At 37.8% G+C, this 16,357-nt stretch overlaps 1 protein-coding gene across 4 annotated transcripts; it reads right to left on the bottom strand.

Moving 5' to 3' along the window:
• Nucleotides 1-3,113: 3,113 nt before the first annotated feature.
• On the bottom strand, nucleotides 3,114-13,505 carry fam63a (family with sequence similarity 63 member A). 4 transcript variants are annotated; one of them, XM_015375048.1, is made up of 13 exons: nucleotides 13,417-13,477; nucleotides 12,144-12,171; nucleotides 11,369-12,063; nucleotides 10,277-10,522; nucleotides 9,892-10,094; nucleotides 9,015-9,072; nucleotides 8,659-8,723; nucleotides 7,139-7,297; nucleotides 6,885-6,987; nucleotides 6,486-6,628; nucleotides 6,030-6,224; nucleotides 5,795-5,944; nucleotides 3,114-4,290 (listed from the first exon to the last, which is right to left on the bottom strand). In XM_015375048.1, the coding sequence occupies exons 3-13, from the start codon at nucleotides 11,718-11,720 to the stop codon at nucleotides 4,225-4,227; spliced, it is 1,740 nt and encodes a 579-aa protein (XP_015230534.1). In that variant the 5' UTR covers nucleotides 11,721-12,063; nucleotides 12,144-12,171; nucleotides 13,417-13,477; the 3' UTR covers nucleotides 3,114-4,224. The 4 variants fall into 4 exon arrangements, with proteins under 4 accessions (XP_015230534.1, XP_015230535.1, XP_015230532.1 ...); XM_015375049.1 differs by lacking the exon at nucleotides 13,417-13,477 and adding an exon at nucleotides 13,181-13,407; XM_015375046.1 differs by having other exon boundaries at nucleotides 11,369-12,171; nucleotides 13,417-13,505.
• Between the last annotated feature and the right edge of the window lie 2,852 nt (nucleotides 13,506-16,357).

A 16,357-nucleotide genomic window follows, 5' to 3' on the forward strand; every position in this document is an offset into this window, starting at 1 on the left:
GCACAGCTGATTCTGATGATTGCAGTTCAGCAAAAGCCTGTTAATCAGCCATCGAGGAAAATCAGCTGTGCTGGAGCAGAGAAACATCTTAACCCTGCTGGACAGCGGCCATCTAGGACCAAATTTGGGCATTCCTGATCTAAAATGTACATATAGTCTGTGACATAATAATGAAACTTTATTTTTAGCCTCTGATGACCTTATGATCAATAACTGGCGATGATCTGAGGCAGTCGCTCACAACCAAGAAATGGAAATAACCTGGAGATGACCATAAGTTTAAGAAATGCACCCCTAACAAAAAAAAAAAAAAAAAAAATCTATGGTAAAAGTAATATTACTTAAATTAATGGAGGATTTTCTAAGTAAAGTTTGAGGATCAGAGACAAATGAAAGCTGCAGTTTTTACATAGATTGTGATTTTTATTGATGGTTTCACAAAATGGCAAATTAAACAGATCACTTACAAAGTGGAAGTGAAGAATAAAAAAAAAATCAAACAGGACAGAGAGAGCAGGAAAGCACAGCGTGGTACTCAGAGGCTGCAAGAACCGCAAAGACAAAACACAACAATGGCACTTTGATTTGGGCCAATACGTCTTTGGATAAAAAAGAAAAAAGAAGCTTCAACATCTTTCTTTCCCCCAAAAAATATATTTTAAATCATGCTTTTACTCCTTTAATTTAGAAGGAACTAAAATATGTTTTGTGATTATTTTAGAGTTTTGTTAGAAATTGCAATAAAGTGCAGAAAGAAAGGTTCAAGCGTTACTTTCAGATGTTTAATTACTGCGTGAATGCATGTCTCACATCCTGGTGCTCCATTACCACATAATGAATCCTTCATTAAACCATGAGCGTGTTAACTGGAACAGCTTTCAGAGACACTGTTGATGAATCAGGATTCATGGGTAAAACGGTTACAACATTTCAACAGAAGGAAAAGAAATTATTAAGCAAAAACAGCTTCGGTTTAGACCGCCTTAGGAAAAGAAAAAAACGGATTTAAACAGCGATTTATGATCAACAGAACCGTCACATTTTATCATTTAAAGCTGCAGAAGTCAAATACAAGGAGGCTCACATCTGAAGCTTCCCTTTTAAACTGGGACACCGATAAACTCAAGGCAACAGCTTAATGTCTCTATTTAGTTCTTTCTTCATGGAGCCTGTTGTAAAGTGGTTTCTAATCAATTTCAAGCAGCCATAATCGTCTTTATTGACACAAATGGGTAGAAAAGTGGCCAATTAGTCTTAGTAATTTAATTCAAAACCAAACTTTGCACATAGAATTTATTATTTATAGAAGTATTTTCAAAGTCTTTTGTCAATGGAAACCCAAAACCCAGTTCATTGGAAAAATATTAGCAAAGAAAAACTGTTGATCATCACGTCCTACAAGGATACTGGAATATTTTCCACCAGACAGAGGACTTTGTAAATAGAGTGCTGTATCTAAGCCCATTAATGAAAGGTAAATGCAAGGAAAGCAACAGATAGGAACAGAAAAGGGATAAATGGAGTGGGTATGATTTTTATGGTGGTCTATTAAGGATATGGGTTTTAACTCGAACAAGAGACAGTATAACAACCATCCTACCTGGACTAAGCAGAAAAAAGGTCTCTTATTTTTTTTTTATAATAAAGTGCAGTAAAATCCTCCAAATGGAGCAAAAACACATGGACATGCTTCTCATTAGGCGATAAAACTGAACTTTGGGTTTCATTTAACATTTTGAAGCAAATTAGTTACCAGAAAGTGTCCCAAAGTCTGTTATTTACGGAGTTGAACTTGAAGGTGAGCAACTGATTAAACCAAGGGTGCATCTGATGAGGACATCAGAGGCCACCGCTGGGCTGCGATAGAGCGAATAACGGAGCGTTTCTTTCACAGTCGACGTTCTGTAACGGAAACATTTTTCTAGTGTTGCTGCGAAAAAGATCGGAGCTCAGCTCAGATCATCTGAAGGATTTAACGACAAGCCAGATTCAACGAATAAACTTTACAAAAATGTCTCTTCTCTGTCCTGAATTTGTCATTTAGTATAAATAAATCGTCTCATGCTTTCATCAGATATTATCAGACGTCTCTTTAAGCTTCTCTACATCGACGCCTTAAATCTTTGGCTCTCCGATTGGATTCAAAACTGTAGGAAACTGGATTTTGGCAACAGAACAAAACAAAACATGTTTATGGATTTTACAGCTTTTTTCCCGCTCTATGACACTAAAACGATCATTTGAGTTTCTTTAGTTTTTATGGATAAATCGAGGCAAGTTAGGTGCTTTTCCTTCAGCTCAGCATTTTCTGAACCTCACCTGGAGAATGATCCTTTCACTGAGCAGGAAATGAAGCATAGCTGCAGGGATTGAGGTATTTCCTTACAGGAGCTGTTTCCCGGGTATAAGGTCACCTTGTATAACTCATATTTCTAATAACTAATATTTGAAAAGAGCTCAGGAACTGTTTTCTATACATTTTGTGCAATCTTTCAGTTATAAAATAACCTTTTTTGGAGTACAGATTCACCATCAGCAACAGAGACAAGATAAGACACATCAATGGAGGATGCACAACAGAGTGATAGGCTTAGAAGTGCTGCAATGGGTCAAATATTTCACCGACATTTCTTCAGATCCAAACTGCTGCATGTTGCCACTTATTTCAAGATATTACTAAACCATCCACTTCTGGCATCTATAAAAGAGGCCAAGATTTAAAAAGACACTGAGCTCCAAGTGTGTCTGGAATCAACACACCCTCTGGTCAGAAGAGGGCGCTGCTGAGTAAATCTGCAGTTACTGATGTGACTCCCCAGCAGACTAATGAACTAGAAGGTGTGCCGGTGAGCGCATCCAAACGGCAGAGGTATTTTACATTCAAAAATAAACAAAAATAATGAGCAGGTCCCACATTCAGGATTTCTTCTTTGGTAGGAAAATAACATAAAACCTAATTTCATCCTGAAGTAAGTGAATATTCCTTGCAGCGGAAACCACTAATATCCAGCGCCTTGCAAAAGTATTATCACACCTTGAACTTTTTTTTCAATTTTTTGACATTTTGTCACATTTAAGACTTCACATTAAGTGTTTTAAAACTGTTTTAAATCTGTGAAACATTAAGGTAGCCATACATAGAATGAGCCAAATTAGCCTGACAAGTATGTATTTATAACTTCCTTTAATTGTTTACCATAAAAAAATAAAATAAAATTCCAAGCAGCCACATGAAAGTCACCTCATCAGAAAATAAAATTTAATCTTAGTATATTGGTGAGGAAAAGAACTTAAAGACCAAGCGGCGCACCAGAGAGGTGAGGAAGAAAGTTCTGGAAAAGACTCTAAAACAAGATCTTCATCTACAGGGAAAATAAAAATGGTAGAAAGATATGATACGGTCAGCGAAGCTCAAAGAGAGGCTCCTAGGAACCCTGGATGAGCTGCAGAGGGGATCACACCACACTGAAACACGGTGGTGGCAGCATCATGGTTTTCCTCAGCAGGAGGGGAAAGTAGGTCAAGGTTTAGGGATGATTATGGCCTAAGAGGATCTTGTTTCAACACTAAATCCAATCAGAGATTAAAAGAAAAAACTTTATTTAAAGCTATAAGTAATTTTTTTTCTCTTTTACACCCATCTGTGTTTTAGTTTATCACATAAAACCCCAATAAGATGCAGCGAAGTGTCTGGTTTTAATCACAAAATGTGGAACAAGTTCACAAAGCTCTGACCCACGCCGAGGTATAACAGGAAACCTTTCTGAACAGCCCCAGGATGCATTAAAGAACGAAAGAAATTTGATGATAAACAAATGGCCACAAAAATGTCAGGAAATCTGTTTTAATAAATAGATCTTTAGCTATCTCTGGAAAAAAATCTTCAAACAATCATTTTTAAAGAGCTCAAATTAATATAACTATTAAATATCTGACTGAAGGTTTAAAGTGTTGGCAACAGAATGTTTCCTTTTAACGATTCAAACCGGCCTTAAGAGCGGTAGTTAGAGAATTTTTACTTAAAGATCCTCGGTTACAGCGATGAGCCCTTCATGGACGCCCGTCCGTTCCGTGTGTTCCAACAGCCTCCTGCGTTTAGGTTTTCCCAAACTGGAGGACACAGACCTGCTGGACGAAAGCAGCCGGGTTTGGCATGGAGCTAACTCAGCGTGCGCGCCACACGCGAGACTCGCGAGAGGTCCCAGGCGTTAAAACAGGAAGCATTTACAGGATGGCACAGTCCGAGTCCTTCTCTCTTCTTCTGGCTTGCTGCGACGCCTGACCTCTGACCTGCAGACGATGAAGAAAGACCATCACAACAGCTGCAGACATTTAAAGAATCCGAGAAGCTGTCATTGGTTTTTTTAAGCCCGTTTCAGAGCCAAATACCATTGCTGGTCTTTAAAATGTGTCAAAAAGCTAATTTTGAATCAACACAAGACTTAAGGAATACATTTAAAACACAAAAACAGATAAAAAAAAAAGATTTCATATAATATTCAATATTTGCTTTTGGTCCACTTTCTTCCAACCCAGACAAAGTTAACCTTCGTTGTGACCCAGCTGAGAGTCTGTGCCCGTTTTTTAAAAAGGTTTAATTCAGATCAAATCAATATGGATTTGCTAATCATTTCCTTCAGGATCCAGGATTACAAAACCCATCCCAGTTTTAAGCTGTTTTTTAAAGCGATGTCAGATTGGAGATCACCAAATCTAACTGCTGTGCTACACATCAACCAGTAGATGTCAGTATATGCATCTTTTTGTTGTAAAATTATGTCTGATTGAAATTAGGAAGTTTTTTTATGAACGTACACTTAGCTGTCCTATCCTAAAGCTAATTAGGCTATATAGCAATTAGTGTCATTGTGACAGATGAAAATAAAACCTTGTGGTTTAATGTAGACTGAACTGCACGATCCAACTAAAGGGTTGTTGATCAAATGGTTATGTTTGATCATATTTTGGGCCTGAAATCCACACTGAATATACCCTTCTTATGCGTTCAGCTTAACTCATATTTTTTGGATCAAAGTGAATTAAATCCTACAACAAAATGCTGAAAAACCCAAAATCAGGGTTTGTTTTGGATCAGAACCAGAGTTTGATTACTTGATCTAATCCAAATCCATAAACCAAATTGATCTTTAAAAAAAAAAAAAATAAATCGGATCACTTTGGAAAAACTGGGTCCTGTTGAAAATGTGGGGTGTTTTGACAGACAACAAAAAGCAAATTATTGAATTTATGCAACAATAAGAACAGCCATAGGTCCCAGAAGGTTAAAAGTCAGATCAGTGTCTGAAAACAGACATGTTTATATCTAGTCCAACAAATCCACCAGGAATTCACCTGAATTATGTCGGATGTGGACAAAAAGAGCTAAAGTGCAACTCTCTAACCTAGGACAAAAAAAAACAAAAAAAAAAACTAAGTTCTATATTTTTAGCATATATGTTAGCATAGAAGTGCCAATTTTTCCACTTCTGCAAAACCTCTCTGTGTGATTTCACTACGACGATACTAGCAGCGGAACTTCACGCCCAAAAGGCCTCCTTCACACCACCGCTCCTGAACGCACCTTTACGTAGAGTTAACATGCAGATCACGCACTCCAGTTGATGCATTCGCTTTGGGTATGAACATATGTTTAGAGAAAACCCACAATAGCATCAAATATTTGTATCTAATTCCTGTTTCTAACTTTTACTAGAGTTGTTTGTTTTATCAGTACCATTAATGCCTCCCTGAAGGTCAAATATTAACGCTGACATTGACCCAGCTCAGCAGTTACCTGCCGTGGCGTCTGTGACGTTCCCGGCTGCTGCTGCTGTTGCTGCTGCTGGTACTCCTCTTGCTGTAGCTGCCGGGCCAGTTCCAGGTCACTAAGAGGCCGAGGAGCACCTTCCTGCTGCTGCTGCAGGGAAACAGCTACCAGGTAGTCCTGAAACAAAACAAAGACATGCAAACACTCAGTGACGCGTCAGCAGAGAGGCATTTGTCTGCTGTGTCTCAGCTGGAGTCCCTGCCTGGTCGATCTGCCTCTGCTGCTCCTGGCTGCTGGGAGGCAGGTGGGAGGGGGCCGGAGATCTCTCAGGAGGATGGCACAGTCTGAAGTTGGAGTCGCAGAAGTTTCCGTCTCCTTCCACGTTATGAAGAGACTCCCAGACCATGCTCTCCTCCTGTAGGAAGCCCTGATCTGTCACAAGAAGGTACAGGTGACCCTGAAAGAGGACAGAGAAACTAAAATAAAACAGCCCCAGCAGAGAGAAACATTATTTAAAGCAGAAAATGAAGGGCACTTGTAGAAGATGGGGGACCGAAATTTTCTGGTTCTACTATGGGGGGCGAAGGCCTTCCAGCTTTGCTAAAGAAAAGGTTTAAAAGTCTGTGGATGTAATGCTGCTACATCAATGTAGCAAACAGAGCCTGGTTGGGTAGGATCTGCAGCATAAAGCGTATTCAGATCCGTGTTCATTTCCCACCTTGTGTTTGATCATGGTACTGAAGTGGTTGTTCCTGAAGAACACTGAGATCTCTCCTTCTTTTGCCGTCGTGTTGAGCTCACACAGACCGTGATATGAGAGCTGAGTGGCTGTGGACTCTAGAAACTGTTCAGCCACCAGACCTACAAATCACAAACACTGACATAAAACCACGTAACTTTAACAATATATAATATATATAAAAATATGGACCATTAATAAACCAGTTAGCTCTTTTTCTCAATCTTCAAGAATTATTTTCCTCACCGTCTCTAAGCTTTGCTGTATAAATTTACCAGTTTAAGAATATCTAAATGGATCTGTGCTCAGATGCTGCCCTCCATGCCACTTTAGGTCTGCATGTTCTCACTGTGTTGTTTATTTCTGCAGATGTTTTACCTTCACTGACTCTGCTGCTGTCTGCAGAGTGTTTCCAGTCGATGATTTTCTCCACCAGCTGGTTGTAACTCAGTTTCCCCACAGCAGCGACTATCTCTGGGCTCTAAACACATATAAAGTGAACAATTTCAGCTGAGTCCAGAATAGTTTATGCTTTCATCCTCGCTTTGAGACATAATAACATAAATAAACAACAGAAAAATCAGAGGTTTTCAATGTTTAATCTCATAGTTAACTTTCAGTTAATGTTTCACCTGCGGGTCTACCAACCAGCCGTGGTACAGTGGGATGTTCAGCAGGTCAAACACAATGCACTCTGGCGTGTACTCAAAGTCGGTGACTCCTGTGAAGCGAACATTGACGTCCAGGCCTGTTGACAACTTTGGAAGAACCGCCATGGCGTCGCTCATGTTCTGCCGACACAGAGCTTCAGTCAGGCCGCTGAAGCTTAAAATCAAACACTGATCAACAGTGACTGAAACTAGGAAACGGTGAAAAAATAAAAATAGAATCTTGAAAAGACGTCTGATCTGTAGATGGACTGAAAGACCACCCAGAGTGGAAGGAAAATTAATTATTAATACTATAAAGGCTGAGGAATTGTTTATTTTAATCTGGAGACATCGTTATGTGATTAAATTAAAATTAAATTTTTTCCCCTAATACTGATCTTTTTTGGAAAATTTTTCCATTTGTTAAGCAGAGCGGTGGCAGCATCATGCTGGCAGAGATTTTAGTTGCAAAAGAAGAATATAAAAAATTGAAACAAAAACAATAAGAATAGCAGCCAAGGAACTTAAAGCTTTAAAAAACCAGCAGTCAGTGGCTTAAAGACACTGAGGTCAGTGGAGAGGCCATCAGCAAAGCACAGATCTCCAAACTATGGGAAATCTTTTGGGATTGCATTGGAGCAGCAGGCCAAAATTAAATAAATTAAACTATTGTGAGATTAGAGAGAGATGCAAGATGTTTGATCAACTAAAATGCATGAAAGGTCATTCATTCCTGCTGCCATCAGACTCTATAATACTGCACTATAACCACAATAACTCCTGTAACAACCACTGTGCAGCTTTATTATAGTTTTTTATTTATTGACTGTGCAATATTCTGTGCAATATGCTGACTGTGCAATATATGTGAATATAATAGTCATACCACTACCTCACCGTTGTTCCTTACCTACTACACCTTAACGTAAAAGTCAATCCACCTGTATATAAGCCATCCTGATTGTACATATGACACCTCAAATCTCTGTGTTACTCCCTTGTATTTTTTTAATTCTTATTTTTATTTTGTTTTTCATTGTGTGTGATACATGTACACTTGCACCTTAATCCTTATTTATCTTGATATACTGTATATACCGTGATATACTGTACATATATATTGTTTATTCTTAATGCACCTTTTTCCTCCTTTTTTGCACCTTCTTTAATTACTATGCCAATATGTGACCAGTGAATTTCTCCGCTGTGAGATCCATTAAGATCATCTAATCTAATCTAATCTAGAAAAAAACATTGTTATGTAAACATCTGCTCCCTTCAAAACAGGATGTTTGTCTGTGGAAGAAAGAAGTGGTGGTGAATCTATCTATGTTGCAGGGCTGCCTGTGCAGCCAATGTTCTCTACTCACATGGTACAAAAATATCCCACCTTTTTTCCGCTAAATTCGTGAAAATGTGATATTTAAAAAAAACAAACAGAAAACGGCTTATTGATGCTCTTGAGGAAGACAAATCTATTAAGCGTCTGCAGGTGTTGGTACCTGTTGGAAGTTGAGCTCCATGCCATTCGCCTTCTCTCTGGGAGTGACTGATAAAACACACTCTCCTAGACAAAAACACATACTTCAGTCACTTCAGGGTCCAAACTTATTTCTGTCCCCAGCTTTGCTGTTATCCTTTTTTTTTAAAGTCCAACAGTTCTTACTGTGTAAGCTAAATGTTTAATGTTGAACCAAGCAGATGATGAAAAAACAAAACATGCAGATTAGATATTTGACTATGAAGCACACAACCACAGTTTTTTTCTAATTTCCCTTATAAATGAGCTTCACTCTGAAAATTGAAAACATTTTTCTCTAAGCATTTCAGCAAAATAAGGAGCTAAACAGCATCTTACCCAGATGAGCCATCAGCTCCTCAGTGGTGACCACTTCAGTCTGAGCTGGAAGCTTTGCCTAAACAGACAAACATAAATGGTTAATACAGAAAAAGAATGATGCTCACCAAAATAAAAAGTTCCTAAGTCCGACGGACGTTTTCCTGTAGCAAACTGATCAAATTGAAGAACATTAAAATAAAAATTCTCATTCATCTAGGTCGTAGTTATTCCAAAAAAGATGAATCTCTTTCAATTCAAAATGTCAGAATTAGCGTTGAGTTTGAGGCTTTTTTTTTTTTGAGAGTTGAACTAAAACAGGTGTACAGTTCTTACTGTATAAGCTAAAAATGTTTAATGTGGAACCAAGCAGATGATAAAAAACAAAATAAAACATGCAGATTAGATGTGTGACTATGAAGCACATGGGTAACCACGGTTATTTAGGCTTTGTAAATTAAAAAAAAAGGTGTTGTTTTGGTCCACTCTATAAAACTTCAATTTAAATGCTAATTCTGACCTGGATGGGAAGCAAACCGTCTTCAAATTCTGAAACAATATCCAGTGGATTGTTTTTTAACTGTTTTGGAATTAAAATAAAAATGAGTTTCTGATAAAAGCGGAGTATTTCTAATCTGAAAGAATTTTTTAAGTGTTTATTTTGAAGTTGTTGAATTTTTAGAACAATACAGAGTCATAAGATGCCACAAAAAACAGAGTTTAAAGGAAAAAAGAAAAACTGAGAAAACAGGTTTTGTCTCTCACAACATAAAATAAGACTGAAAGTTAACTTATAAGGTTAAAGTAGCCCGAGATTAATCATTATTATACTTTACAAAGATTCTCATTAAATCAAAACAGTTAATTTTTGATAGTCACAAACAGTTAACTGGCTCACCTTCCAGCGCAGGAAGAGTGTATTCATGATGGCCAGCAGGGGGCAGGGTCCATTCTCGCTCTGAGTGACTATGGGAGTCTTCTTCTCCTTCCAAGTGATCCACTTCACCAGGTAATACGCAGGCATGGAGGGTCCGGGCTCGGCGACCCCAGAGGCAGCAGCTGCGAGCTGAGGAAGAGCAGCAGCTGCAGCAACAGGTCCCCCTGTGGCCAAGGTGAAAAACTACAGTTACACTCATTCTGAATTTATATCCTAAATGTAGAAATAGCTTAGTTCTTGCAAGAAAAAATTCAATTCAGACAGCTGTAGAATTTGGGGTCAAAAACGGTGCATTGCTCTTCTTTAAGGAAGGCCATGACAGTGAAACCCTAAGTGATAACCTCACCCACTGCTTCCATCGCCTCACTGGCTTTCAGAGTGGGAGCCTTGGCAGAAGGAGGGCTGCCTTCAACACCTGGAGCAGAGCAGGTTGATGACAATCCATCCTCGATGTCCAGAGAGGTCCCTGTGGTCGGGACTCCGTCTGAAAGCTCCAGACTAGGAATGGAGAAGGAAGCAGAGTCGGTGGATTCCTGCTGATCATCAGAGTCTGCTGCTGTCATCACTGAGGAGCTCTCCTCCAGGTCCAGGGCTGTTAAACACAGAGATGTTTTTCAGGATACAAATACTACAGAAGAAATAAAGTGGCTTCACCAATTGGTCAGAGGATTCGCTCTGAAAAAGCGAATCGATCTAAGGGATTCAACACAAACAAAAACTAATGCTCAGCTGTTTGTTAAAGCTAAGATTTAAATATTTACACCAGGCAAAGACACATCTTCTACTACAATTATAACATACAAAATCTGAAGAGAATACAGGTATTAGTGATTTAAATGCTCCATTGCGGTTGGAAATCTACAGAAAGAAACAAAAGGGGAAAATGTTGTTCTAGCTGAGATTCTCAGTTGGCCTTTAGCCACTATTATCTAGTAAAAAGACAAAGGCTCATTGAAGCACTTTTCTGCTCGGCTCTGTCTCTGTTCACTGAATGTTAAACAGCTGGACGTGAGCACCATGAAGCGCTGAAAACCAGTTTACATCAACATCCAATATCAGGAACAGCTGTAGGCCTTAAATTATTAAAATGTTTCATAAACAGGTGGCTTATTTCTGACAAACCTTTGAAAAAAGGGTCTGTATAACTGAACGTTTGAGTGAACCTGGTGCTTTTATTTCAAATGCTACTGGGAAAAATGAAGGTATGAATAAGTGACGCTTTTTAAAATCAATAATTTGATCATTGCATATTTTCCTTGTTTGCAAACCATTAATCATTAAGCTTTTGAGTTCCCACAGGCCCTCGGGTTTGTAATGATAACAGTCCACTCCTTTGTTAATGAGTAATAAGCAACATATAAACTGCTGATAAATCTGATTTGAGCTTAGAGAAAAAGAACACAGGCAAAAAACAAACCCAGACTTGGAGACCTCTTACCCGGATCTCCTCCTGACCCCAGTGTCCTTTCAGTGCCAACATGTCCGAGTTGAACCGACAGAGTTTCGTCTTCGGTGGTAGCGATGGTCAGCGTCTCGTTTTCAGACAGACTTGGCGATGACTCCGGTGGCGTGGGCGTGGGCTCTTCATCCTCCTCTGGTTCTCTGGCCTGAATAGATCTCTCAGCTTTACTTTTGCTATTTGGGACTTTAGCCTCCTGGTCTGACCCACCAGTATTAATAGCCAGATTCATTTCTTTGGAGGGGCTTTCTGTGTTGGGAACCTGGTCCCCAATGCTGCGTCCAATCAGCACGTTTGGTGGAGCTGCTGGCTGTGAACTGGATTCGGCCATTATCAGCCAAACAGATGGATGCTGATGAAACAAAATGTCCCAGCTGCACAAAGATGGCTATCACTTTCCTAATGCCACTGAAGGATTACCAAACTGACAGATCCCTTCATGAGATCAAAACATCCTTAGGCACTGGGCAGCTGATGCAGGTGGTAGAAGAGGTTCTGTTGATCATGAAGACTGTCCTAGTTTCAAAAACTCACAAGAATTATAAATGTGCCCAGCTTCTATTAAAGGCATCAAATTAGAAACAGACGGGTTTTCCTGCTTTTGTATCTTAAATGGAACATTTACATGATTTAAGCTGTAGGTCAGGCTCTCATCTTGAGTTGAAGAATGTAACCTTGATAGAAGAAAGACCAAGCAAAGTATGTCCTCTCAGCCCACAATCCAAAGTTACAACAGAAACAAGGATTTTCTTACTCTAAAGTCAAGAGATGTCCACTCAGATCTGAAGAGAAAAAATACAACAGATGCGTTTTTGGTTACTTTGTGTTTTTTTAATCCTTTCTGCCTTTTTAGGTTCGACTTTGAGAAGTTCTGCTATGAGGGCACCCTGACCTAAAATTAATCCTGATTGTTTTTATGACTCAAGACTGACTGATTAGATCGGAGTCGCTTCCCCTAATGGCAGTACAATCCCCTAAAAAGGTTGAATTTCCAAATTATCAAAATAACATTAAGATAAACAGAATTTAATCTGTAACTTATCTTTTTTTCCATTCCTTTGTTTGAACAAAAATGCATTAGATCTATCTGATCATTGGTATATATTTAAAAATTTATACATATGCTTAGTTATTTCCAAATATGGCTGTGCCACCTTATTTAACATATAAACACATATTTCACTCTCTTTAAAAATGCTTTTTTTTTAATATATAAAAGCTGACCAGATCTACAAGCAAACTTTATCATCCCGCTGAGAGCTTAGCTCTGTATGTGAGGAGGCTACCTCTCACCTGGTAATTAACCAAACACAATCGTTTCGTGGTAAACGACAGTTAAGCTGCAGGTTAACCGAAATGTCATTATAATGGATATAATAAGGTAAGTATCAAGGTTCCTTTAAACAAAGGTATTAGCCTTGTCATATCAATCTTTTGGAATAGTCCTAAACATATCAAATGACCTTGCCACACCTTAAAACCGGATAGTTGTTTACAGTCAGAGATGCGAAACAGGGAAGTAAACGTATAGAGCTGTTTGTCGTACTTTATCATTCGGAACCGAGTAACAATTTGTTTTTTTCGTTTTATATGCACAAAAAGATGTCATTAATCAACTAAAAGACTGCCTAAGTTACCCATAATGTTCTTTAGTGAGCTAATAAAGCATAATTGTTCAGCGTTGCCCTCAGTTAACAGTTTTAGCAGCAAGAACTTCTCTTGAAAAGTTTGTTTAACCTTCTGGCAGCATTTGCATTACATTATCATTATTATTTTTCTAAGTAGTCTCACCTCAGAAAGAACCTGCCTCGGCCATTAAATGTCTCCCTGCTGATGCCTCATCATCATTAAGCAGCTTTCTGACACAACTCCCAGCGTTAGCAATCCCCCAGCTAGCTCCCTGGGCTAACTAAGCTAACTTAGCTATAAATACATTAAAGACATCACGTAAGATGATAAAAAGTGTAAGCATATGATGCCGATCTCTTCTGACATTGAGAGAGAAGAGTAATTTTTTTAAAGCTTACATTTTGAGCACAGACTGCGTCTCGATTATGTGCGCTGTTGATAGCTGTTGAGCAGGCATGCTAGCTGTTTACATTCCTCTCCAATAAGCTCCGCCCATCAATGCGGCCTACCAACCGGTGATTGACACGTCACATGTAACGTCGGCGAACCCGAGACTATCGTTTGTGTATAAAACACGGACTTAAAATTAGATTAATTAACACCTTGAGAAAACGAAATTGATAGAAAGAATCTACTATTTATTAACTTAATTATTATAATTTTATTTAATTTTTTTGTGTGGGAGAATTTATATATAGCGTCCCGATCCAAACTCCATTCCAGTAGATGGCGGTAATGCACATCAATAAGTTGCTTGCCAAACGCCATAAAAAAAGAAGAAGAAGATTAATTAGCAGAGACATTTGTCAACCCCATGCTGTATTTTTATTGTTATGAGATAAATAAATAAAAAAAGACAAACACATCTTAATAAAACACTCTATCAAGCAATTGTGTCTTTAAAGAGATATTAGCAGCGTCCTTTGTTTCTTTAATATTAAGCCTACTGGCATATGTAATCTCATGAGCGCCTTATGTCTGTGTATAGTTTTCCTGTTCCCTCTAGAGATGTTATCTGTTAAGTCTTTAAAAGACTTAAAGCAACTTGTAAAAAAAAAAAGCTCTGATATGTATGCCAACAGAGGGTTTAAAGTAAGAAAAATAGAAACTGCAATGACAAAAGCATAAGGCAAAGAAAGAATGGTGCAATATTTAGAACACATGAACAGAAAAAAAGCTAAAGAAAGTCTTCCTTGGAAATGTCAAAGATTTCTGCTTAAATGTGTATTTGTATGTAAAGTTCGTAAACTGATTAACTTCAGTGTGTAGTTAGTACACATACTGATCAGCCTCAGACATGCTGGGTTGACAATCACTCGAGCCATCTTGACTAAGCATAAACCTGAACACATACAGATATGAAACAAGCTGAAAATCCCTGTTTTGTGTCTGGGAACAGAGGAAAAAAACACAAGTAAATCTACTGCCTGCACCCAAACAGACATTAGAAGGTTGGTGTTCATCAGCCTCCTTAATCATTTAAGCCCAACTGGTGGCAGTCTGTACAGTCAATTACTTTTTGCTCTTATGCCTCTGACTCTTGTTTGATTTTAGTTTGAGCAAGGTATACTAAATAGCAGCCAAATTCAATTAAATATCAATTAGTAAACAGCTATCCATCTATGGAAGCCCAGCTGCTGCATCATTGTCTCTGAATTTGGAGCAATCCCTGATCATGAGCAAAAAAGGAAAGGAAAGGTGCGCTTTCTTCACAGGATGGCATTTATTAAAGAGGGAGGAACACAGAGACAATATAAAATACAGCAAACAGAAGAAAAATGTGAGCTCCAATACGCACAAAACAAGACACTGCCACAAGGGGTCACCACTTCCACAGAATGGAGACTATAGTCAGTACAATATTACAATTATTAGACGTTTGCCTGTTAAAAAAGGACAAAATTATGGCCTAAATATATGTCTAAATTCTGTTGTTTGTAGCCCAGGGATTAATAGGTATTTTCTTTGGTAGTTCTTTCGATGAATTATGACAAATATTAGATATGAACACTATCAAATCCCCAGTTCCATTTAATTAACTTATATAGATCTCCTAAAACTTTGAGTTACACTTGTGTTGGTTCAGATTTCCATTCAGACAGGCAAACTTATAAAATATTTTTAGATTATGACCTCTGGTCCATAATTATAGAAATAGAAAGCCAAAACATAATCTGTCAAATAATGATTAAATGTAAAATAAGAAGAGATAGATAAGTTGAAATCTAATTTATACACCGTATAATATGATATGTAATTACTTACAGACTATAGCAGAATTTGTTGTAATACTTCATATTACTTATATATATATATATATATATATATATATATATATATATATATATATATATATATATATATATAGACAAGCAAATGAACAGTTATCACTGCAAGCATTGATTATTTATCAAATAATTGTATTGCCATCACAATTCGATTTTGAGAATGAACTCTCACCTCTTACAATAAAATCTAATTTGATTCCACATTTTCATTTCAGCTACACTTTCAGCAGCCCATCAAAGGAATTTTGAATGGATCTCAGTCACCAGCTCCCTCTAAATCAGATTTACTAAAGAAAGGTTTATTACTGGTGGTTTTATCAAATGTTATCCAACTCAGGCTTTTCTTGATACCAAAACTATTGCATTATCTGTGAGGATAGTTTTCCAGCAGACTCTTTCAAAAGATCCCAATTAACAATAAAACCACCTAGAAATCGACTGTCTCTAATTTGTGATGAGTAAAAATAAAAATCAGTAAAATAACATATTGTGTTTTATTTATCATTAACACTAAAGACATTCTACTCTACTTTAAAGAGTTTAGATAAATCAAACCTTTATCTCTGATTCAGAGGAAACATTGAACATGTGCTTATGAAGTTCAGATATATACATTAAAGAGGATTGCTTTATTTATTAAAAAAATTGCTAAAACAACATTTGATCCATTTTGGATGTTTGATGATAATCTAATATGCAGAAAAGTATTTTGTTTAAAGCCTGAAACTGTTTAGAGGACAGAGCTGGATTGGAAAGGACTGCAGCAGAAGGAAGCAGAAGACCAAACTAATCAGACACAAACTTGCTGTACTCTGTGAGGACAGGAGCTAACTGGAGAACTCCTGTTGGACTGTAACGAGGGGGGAGTCCAGAGATCATGTTTTCTCAGTTGATTACTTACCTCAAATTCACCTCTCGATCGATTTTTATATATTCCTATCTGTACCCTATGTGATAGAGATAAGTCTTAAACTCAATTTTTACTTTTGGTTTAGATCAAACAGATAAACACAGAGAATTTAGGAGGCTTCAAGATGTCTAAATTTAAATC

The sequence above is a fragment of the Cyprinodon variegatus genome, unplaced genomic scaffold (assembly GCF_000732505.1).
Source record: "Cyprinodon variegatus isolate N-32 unplaced genomic scaffold, C_variegatus-1.0 Scaffold112, whole genome shotgun sequence".
NCBI classification, from domain to species: domain Eukaryota; kingdom Metazoa; phylum Chordata; class Actinopteri; order Cyprinodontiformes; family Cyprinodontidae; genus Cyprinodon; species Cyprinodon variegatus.